The sequence below is a fragment of the Callionymus lyra genome, chromosome 1, assembly GCF_982586985.1.
Source record: "Callionymus lyra chromosome 1, fCalLyr1.hap1.1, whole genome shotgun sequence".
Classification (NCBI taxonomy): domain Eukaryota; kingdom Metazoa; phylum Chordata; class Actinopteri; order Syngnathiformes; family Callionymidae; genus Callionymus; species Callionymus lyra.
The window spans coordinates 28,550,217-28,559,063 of record NC_141818.1 but is presented as its reverse complement, the minus strand read 5'-3'; the positions used below and the strand labels follow the sequence as shown (position 1 = coordinate 28,559,063).

The 8,847-nt window shown below is 41.0% G+C and overlaps 2 protein-coding genes across 6 annotated transcripts in view; one reads left to right on the top strand and one right to left on the bottom strand.

Annotated features, from left to right (window-relative positions):
* Window positions 1–1,306: 1,306 nt before the first annotated feature.
* Window positions 1,307–2,748, top strand: LOC148088757 (glutamine synthetase-like). The gene is made up of 4 exons (XM_087805683.1): window positions 1,307–1,397; window positions 1,461–1,582; window positions 2,141–2,340; window positions 2,403–2,748. Exons 1-4 carry the CDS (start codon window positions 1,322–1,324, stop codon window positions 2,746–2,748), a joined length of 744 nt encoding a protein of 247 aa, XP_087661809.1. The 5' UTR covers window positions 1,307–1,321.
* Window positions 2,749–5,477: 2,729 nt separating this feature from the next.
* Window positions 5,478–8,847, bottom strand: part of slit2 (slit homolog 2 (Drosophila)) — a 77,762-nt gene continuing 74,392 nt past the window's right edge. For all 5 annotated transcript variants that reach the window (XM_087799582.1, XM_087799599.1, XM_087799590.1 and 2 more), the window contains one exon: window positions 5,478–6,962. In XM_087799582.1, coding sequence (XP_087655708.1) covers window positions 6,706–6,962 — 257 coding nt within the window. In that variant the 3' untranslated portion in view covers window positions 5,478–6,705. The remainder of the gene's footprint in view (window positions 6,963–8,847) is intronic.

Below are 8,847 nucleotides of genomic sequence, written 5' to 3'. Positions count from 1 at the left end.
AATGTTTTATTTTCTCTTATTAACTTAATTTGTTAATCTCAGCTAAACACATCAACTTAATTCACGATAAACAAGGGCTAATATGTATAACACATAAAAAAGTATATTATAGGACTCAAAAAGAAGTATGATTAATAAACATCAGTATGTAAGAATGAAGAAAGAAAGAAAGAAAGAAAGAAAGAAAGAAAGAATCAGCTGCTTAAACACTGAAAATAAAGTCTTCACCTGTTCTCTGTTTGTACAGACATCCCAGAATGGAGCGCTGTTTGGTTGGTTCAGGATGAGCTAATTGAAGTCTATCTGGTCCCAGTCAGGATTTTCAGAGATCCTTTTCTCTGTGACCCCAACAAACTGGTTCTCTGTGAAGTGGTGGACCAAAACAAGAAGCCTGCAGGTAAAAGGCTTAAAGTGCAGAGTTGCCATTATCGTTGACTTAGCATACAAGATAGCAAACATTTACAGTGCATCCAGAAAGAATTCACAGTGGTTCACCTTTTCCACATTTATGTTACAGCCTTATTTTATAATAAATTAACTCTAATTCCTCAAAATTATACACCATAATCCCATAATGACAATGTGAAAAAGTTTTAATTTTGGCCAATTTATTAAAAATTGAAAAACTGAGAAATCACATGTGCATAGCCTTTGCAATGAAGGTCAAAATTGAGCTCAGGTGCATTCTGTTCATATATATCTTGAAATTATTTCTGCAGCTTAATTTGAGTTTATCTGTGACATAAATTCAGTTGATTGGACATGATTTGGAAGGTCCACAGCTGTCTATAGAAGGTCCCACAGTTGACAGTGCTTGTCAGCTTGTTGAGCACAAACAAGCAGGAAAAGGTGAAGTGCTGTGAATACTTTCCGGATGTACTGTACCCCGAACCTTGTCCCTGTCTTCCTGCATTCACACAGGGATTTTTAAAAGAAGCTTCAATTGTATCCTATCTTGATCATCCTCTCTATCCACACCAGTCTTCTCTTTGTCCTTATTTACAGCATCCATGAACCTCATTGTTTCTCTTCCAATTCTGCTTTAACCTGGAACCTCCACCTTTAACACTCTTTTACCTGTATCTCCTCTCTGTCTGGGTTTGGTCTCCATAACTTTGTCCACAACCCTCTGTGTTTGAGCTTATTTACTGTAGCAGAAAACTATGATATAAGATCATGTAGTGCTGTTTGGGTCATTTAAGTTCAGATTTTAACCTTCTTGTTGAGCATCCATCTTATTTTTCCTGCATTAGTTTCTAATCATCGTACCAAGTGTGCTGAAGTCATGAACCAAGCTTCAAAATGTAAGCCCTGGTTCGGGATGGAGCAGGAGTTCATGCTCTTGGGTATAGACTCAAGGCCTTATGGATGGCCCAGCAGCTTTAAACCTACAAGAGGTGAGATGGACAAGCTTTGCCAGCTGGACCTGAAGTTCTGTTCACATTATTTGCTTTTTTCAGTGTCCTGTGGTGTGGGTCTGGACAAAGTGTGCGGCAGAGACATCAGCATGTGTCACTACAAAGCCTGTTTGTACGCCGGAATCAAGGTGTTTGGTACCAACGCAGAATTCCTGACCTCACAGGTAAGACAGCGGTTTACACACAGTTATACTAAAATAACCAAAAATTACTTAAAGCAGCACTGGGTAGTTTTGGGTACCTTAATATTTTAGTACTAAAATAACCTGTGATGACACATCAACTTAAACTAGTTAAATGAAAATAGAATAATTGTCACAAGAACAGCACATGTAGCTAAAATTACAAAAACCTTCTTTCTTCAGAAGAGACAGGATATTTTTTAAATATTTAATGTCTGATGATCTTCATGAACCAATTTTAACAAAATGAATTGCTAACCAATCAATGAAACGTGTTTTAGTCCAAGTAAAATCTTGGACCTTCTTCAGTGTTCACTGACGGAGGTGTCCATGTGAAGCAGAGGAGACCAAATAATAAGAGACAAGATAGATCCAGAATATGTACAGTAGCAGGTCAACTCGAAAGAGATTGTAAGTAAAAGAGTGGTCATTGAGTGCACAGACAACATTGAAGGGCCAGTGGGGTCACTTTACGAGCACAAATATCCGACTCATTACAGAGAGAAGGAATTTAAACTTTTAAAATGTTCCTCTTGTCAGTGGGAGTTCCAGGTCGGCACGTGTGAGGGGATTGAGATTGGAGATCATCTGTGGATGTCTCGCTTCATTCTGCATCGTGTGTGTGAAGACTTTGGTGTCATTGCCAGTTTAGATGTGGTACCAGTCAAGGACATCCATCTTACATCAGGGTGTCACGCAAACTTCAGCACTGAAGACATGAGGAGTGAAGACGGACTCAAGTAAGTGCCTCAGTTGTGTATTTATTTGCCAGTCAAGTCATGTTTGTGTCTTTGAAACACAGATATATCCAAGCAGCAATCAACAAGTTGAGTAAGCGTCACCACCAACACCTTCTAGTGTACGATCCCCACCAAGGCAGAGACAACATGTCTCGTCTGACCAGTCGCGCATCCACCTCCAGTTATGGTCACTTTTCCAGTGGAGTCGCTGACCGGAATGTCAGTGTTCGTATTCCAGGCGTGGTCAGTCAGAAAGGCTGCGGATACTTGGAAGACCGACGTCCTGCCTCCAACTGTGACCCCTACCTTGTCACCATGGCTCTCATACAAACATGCCTGCTGGACTCCACTGAGGAGGAAGAGAAGCAGATACAGGAATGTCAAGAGGAGGTCTTACTAGAAAAGTGATGTTGAAATGTGTAGTTAAAAAAACGAGTGTTGGAAACATTGTATATGTAGACAAGGTGTCACTTTTCATATTCTGAATAAAAACGTGAGGAACACAAAATAATTGTGTGCTTATTGTGATAAATTTAATCAAATTCAAACTTTCTAAGTTGGAAGCAAATGTAATTTTATTGATGTTATTTAAACTTATTTAATCTACTTTTACATTTACTTTCGACATCAACTTTAGTTTTATAGTTTTCTGATAATTTTTGCATTATTAAGAGGCCACAAGCCAATGTATAAGGAGGGGTTGGTGTGACAGAGAACGTTCAAGGTGGGTTTGGGACTAAATCAGGGTTGGGCCATGAGTTCCTTCTTGTTTGCGGTGTTGATAAACAGACTGACAGATGAGGTCAGACAGGAATCTCAATGGACTATGATGTTGCGAGAGATTCCCCTGAAGAAAAGTTCTGTGGGCAAGTGATTGAGGGACGCCACATAGTTCCAGAGGCATCATTTATTACCTTGAAGTAGGTTTTGAATTGAACTGTTTAATCACTGGAAGCCCTCGTCTTCAACCATCCATAATGTTTTGAAATCTTTAACCATCATGTTCAAAATGCCATCTGTACATTGTCAAAGCAGAGCCCTTACACTAAAAGACAAATCTTGAGCTGCAAAAAACACAGGTGTCCCAGAAAATCAGGGAAAAGCCTTCACGAATAAAAATGTCTGAAGAGGTTTCTTCAGGAGACTCCATCAAGCGCAAAGGGAGAGGAAGATCGTTCCAAAGCTTAGGAGCAACAGCCTGGAAGGATTTCTCTCCTCTGGTCCTGAACCGTGTGCAAGGAACCATCAGTAGATTCTGATCCACAGACCTCAGAGCCCAAGCTGGGGTCTAAGGAGCCAGGAGCTTGACCATGAATAGATTTGAAAGTAATAACCAGAATTAGCAGCCAGTGAAGAGTTTTAAGGATCGGAGAAATGTGAGTTCTTCTACTAGAGCAGGTCAGAATTCTCACTGCAGAGTTCTGAATCAACTGCAGGCGAGACAGCTCCTTCTTGTTAAGACATGAAAACGGACTGTTGCAATAGTCCAGACGAGAAGACACCAGCGCATGGATTACAAGCTCCATATGTTGTTTGCTTCTTTGAACTGCCTTAGGGAGGGGATGTGAGTGAACATACCTTTCTTTGCGTTTCTTGTGCTCAAATGCCAAAACATGCTTCAGTGTCGTCAGAGCTGAGCTTGGATTTTTATTATTTTATTATATTATTTCCTCCATTTCAGGATAGCTGAGGCCTTTTTTCAAGTTTTTTTTTCACGCTTCAGACAGGTAGCAGTTTCCTGGATATTTTTAAATGTCCATTAAAAGTCGTTTAAAAGTTGTACATCACCCACGAATGTAGCCCTCCCTGTTACTGAAAATGCTTGTTAAGAATGGCCTGGAGGCTTCAGCTACAGCGACAATATTGACAGCCACTGGAGGTAGGCGAACCTTGTAGCCAAATAGCTGAGAGAATATCCCCCACTTTTAAACTGCCCCTTCAGGTAGTGATTATCCACCAGTGGAGTGAGCAAACAACCAGAACTTTACTGAAGAGAAAAGTTTTCCTCAACCCACTGTTTTCCTGTACTAGCTCCGCTCTGTCTGAACCCTTTCTGAGGCACTAAGCTGTTAGGTTTGTGTTATATCTCCATCCCAGTTTCATAAATCGTTCATTATTTTACTCCAAGGGTTCCACCACTATTATAGAAACTTCGGACAAATGTATTACCCTCAAGATTTTTCAGTCCAGTTCCTAGCACGGAGACATCTTGTCTTAAATCTAACATTTCTTTCAAACACAAGCAGTGAGGAAAGGAAAGGAAAGTGATGCGATTATAATAGGGTTATATGAGGTTAGGTAGTTTTGATTGTTTGTTTTTTTATACCCAGGATTGTTTCCCAGAAGCATTGTTCGACAGGTCTTCCTGATCCAAAGCAATCTTGAAGTTCTGAATCCCAGGGTTCCAAGTAGTGTGTAGACCTAACATAAACTGTTTGTCTTTGCCAAGGGCCTTTTCTTAGAGAGGTTGAAGAAAGGCTCCTAGCCCTGCTAGGGCTGTTGCTAACATTCCCGTCGGAGCCATTTGTTCTGCTGAGATCAGCCACCTCCAGACCTTCCTGAGCTCTCCAGTTCCTGACGTTCGATCTACGCAGCTACTTCTGGATTCCGCTAACAAACATTGTGTGCCCTTCTGTTGGGGGTCTCATCAACCCCTTCTAAGGTTCCCTTGGGGTATTTCTCTGTATAACAGCCCTATTTCTTATGCCCAAACTGGCAGTAGGTGGCCTGCCTACCAAAATATAATTCAAATATCATTATACTAGACTTTAAGTTTTTAAAACGATATGAAACAATTTAATGTCTCAAAAAAATGTATTGTCTGTTACAGGGTTGAGACAAGTTAAACATAAACCATGAACCGATACAATATTAATAGTAGAAATAAGACAAATATTTTCCTACAGAATGTAAACGTCTTTAAATCTTCATGTCATTGATTATTGCATTTTCAAATGCCCCGAGGAAATGATTCTAATTTTGTAAAATGATCCTGTTTTTTCTTTTCATGCTGTCCTTTTTCCTTTTTTTGTGTTTCATCTCTATGTTTGAATCTCAAAAGCAATCATGCTTGTTATTGTAAACTCAAAGTATGGAGTGTGTATCCTTGAAGAGGAAGAAATGCAAAGTGAAAGGTGTGAGGTAAATATTGTGTTTAATTAACAAACATCAGTCAGGGAACTGACATTAGTCTGGGGTTGACGGGGATGGGAGGTTATAGAGCACAATGCACATGTGTAGAGGAGGGGGACATATTTATCTGTTACACAAGGCGCAGGGAGTTCTATTGAACACACAGATCAGGATCCAAGTCTACGGTACAAAAAAACTTAGCAGCAACATGTTAATATCTGAGAGCGAGGGGCTAACAAAGTAGTTTCATTTAGAAAAAAGTCACAGTTTTCTTTAAGATTAATTTGTTAAAAAGGTAAAAACAGTTCTAAGCATCTGCTAGGGTCAATGCTACGCACAAGAGTGTTTTGAAAACTCTAATATAAAGACCGTCTGGTATTGGCACAGTACAAACCTTTAGGAAACAAAAATATACACTGACTTCACGTCACATTTGCAGATGAAAATGTAACTCAGGTCTCTGGCAAGCACAACAGTTTCAGTGATCCAAAAACACATTTGCAGTCAAAATAAGAGGACACCATTGTTGTTAGTTCATCTATGGTAACAGATTATGTCTTTTAATACAAAAATAAGGACAATATAAATTAATATATATTAAAAGAGAATCAGATTGATACATGGGAGATCTACTGAATAAGTACAGGTATTTATGATACAATAAATACTTGTCATTATGACTGCAGGGTGATCGGAGGCAGGTGATATAGAACTTAGTGTTTGTATGTGTTGTTCAGTAGCTGTATAAAATACACGTTTGATCACGTCTGTGTAGAGCGTGGACACAGTCTCGAGGAAGTTTGTCAAGGAGGCGGCAGTCGTGGGTCACCATTTTGCCATCTTTTGGCATCTTTTGGCAAAATGCAGCTCCTCCTAGCGGCGAGTCTGTGGTACTACCAGTTAAGGTTATCACTAAAACACTCAGACGGGGGGAGCAGGAAGTTCTACAGGAAGCTGTCACTGATCGGGTCAGTCCTCCAGGGAAGGGACAGTGGTACACCATAGGAGTCATCATGACTGATAAAAAGAAGCAAGGAAATGTCTTTTTTTTTCTCCACTTCGTAATAAAAATAAGTCTGTTTTTTTTTACAATGCAACATCCCCATCAATCATCAGTCCAGTGCTGACAAAACACAGAAATACAAAACAAAGATGGCGGATGAGTGGGTTTGTCAGGTCAGGCGGGAACACGAAACGGTTGAAGTGAAAAACGGTGCCGTCTCTCTTTATCTTTTATGACGAACACTTTGTACAGCCACACTTGACCACTTTCTCCACTTCCTGGACAAAGGAGGAACCGTCGGTGCACTGGAAGGTGTATTTCCTGCGTTTGCTGCGTAGGGGGGTGCAGCAGGTCGTCTGTCCGTCCGCCCCCCCGGCGCAGCTGCCCCGACACTCTAGACGGGAGACCTTCTCCTGGGTTTGGCACGCCGCGTAGCCTTGCTGTCTCTGGTAGTAATCTCGGACCCGTTCACCTCGACAGGCCACCTCTGCAGGGAGAACCGGCTCCATATTAGTTACACGCCCACGACTCGTGAAGCTCGTCACAATACATCCCTTTTTTAAATTATATTTAAAGGTTGATGTCAACACAATTATTGGCTGTTAGACAGTGTTCGAGGAAGAATGTTGGAGATGGAGGTAAAAGGAGAGGAAAACAATTAAAAAGACATGATTGAGAGGGTCAATAAGAAAAAAGGTGACCGGAAATGATCAAGAAAGGTTAAGGTAGAGGACACGAAACAATCCACAACATACATTAAATTTCACTAAATGCATGGAGAGGAAAGAACAGAAACATTTTGAGGTACTTGACAACGTCATAGATGCAAATGGAGGCTCCTTAAGCAACATTAACTACACATGAAACAAAAGACTTATTTGGTTAATCTGACATGGATCCAGGAGAAACACAACCTGAACTATACAGATTATTATTTTTTATTTTATTATTATTTATTTATGAGGTTCAGCCTGTTATAGTTGAATTTTACATTTGATATGTTTGAACAATTTAATTTAATACTTTGTATAATGAAGTTTTCTTTTTTAGGTAATTTAATTAAAAACAAAATGAGAATGTTGAAGGGTGGAATTAGTTTTTGTTTTTTTAATATATTTAATATATTCTAGTTCACATTCTCATTATTATCTCTTTCTAAATCTAATATTATTCAATTATGTAGCCTTTTATATTCAATTAAAAAATCATGACATTATTATGCAAAATAAATATACTAAATTAAAAGGCTTCAAATTTTAAAATATTGAATTATAAATCATCTGGAAGCCGCCGGTAGCATTGTGAGAGTCATGTTTTTTGACTTCTCAAGTGCTTTCAACACCATCCAGCCGGCGCTGCTAAGGAAGAAGATGGAGGACGCAGGAGTTGGGACACAGCTGGCAGCATGGACGATGGACTACCTCACCAACAGGCCGCAGTATGTGAGGCTGCAGGACTGCAGGTCTGAGGTGACCATCTGCAGCACCGGGGTGCCTCAAGGGACAGTGCTGTCACCTTTCCTTTTTTCCCTCTACACGGCGGACTTTACCTATGACTCCAGCAGCTGTCACCTCCAGAAGTTTTCCGACGACTCGGCCATTGTGGGCTGCATGTCTGGGGGGGGCGAGCTGGAGTACAGGTCAGTCATCAAGGACTTTGTTGACTGGTGTGAGAGCAACTACCTTTGCTTAAACACCGGTAAGACAAGGGAGATGGTGATTGACTTCAGGAAAAAGTCTCCACCACATCAACCGGTGAGCATCCAGGGCTCGGACATTGAGCTGGTGGACAGCTTCAAATACCTGGGTGTTCACCTCAACAATAAACTGAACTGGTCCACACACATCAACGCCGTGTATAAGAAGGGCCGAAGTCGCCTCCACCTCCTGGGGAGACTGAGGTCCTTCGGAGTGTGCAGACCACTTTTAAGGACCTTTTATGACTCTGTGGTAGCCTCTGCTATCCACTACGCTGTGGTCTGCTGGGGAGCAGGCAGCACGGACCGGGACAGGAAGAGATTGAACAGGCTGGTCACGAGGGCCGGCTCTGTCCTGGGCCGCTCGCTGGACTCGGTGGAGGAGGTGGGAGAGAGGAGGACACTCTCCAGACTATCCTCCATCAGGGACAACACTCTCCACCCACTGCACCTGACCGTGGAGGAGCTGGCCAGCTCCTTCAGTGGCAGGCTCAGGCACCCCCAGTGTAGGACGGAGCGTTATAGAAGGTCCTTCATCCCAACTGGTGTCAGGATATTTAACTCTCTACTTTAAATATCCTGATGCTAATCCGTAGCGTGTTTTTCTTCTTGTGTGCTTTTTATTTTATTTTTTTTTCAGTTTTTTATTTCTATTTTATTTTATTTTTATTCTATT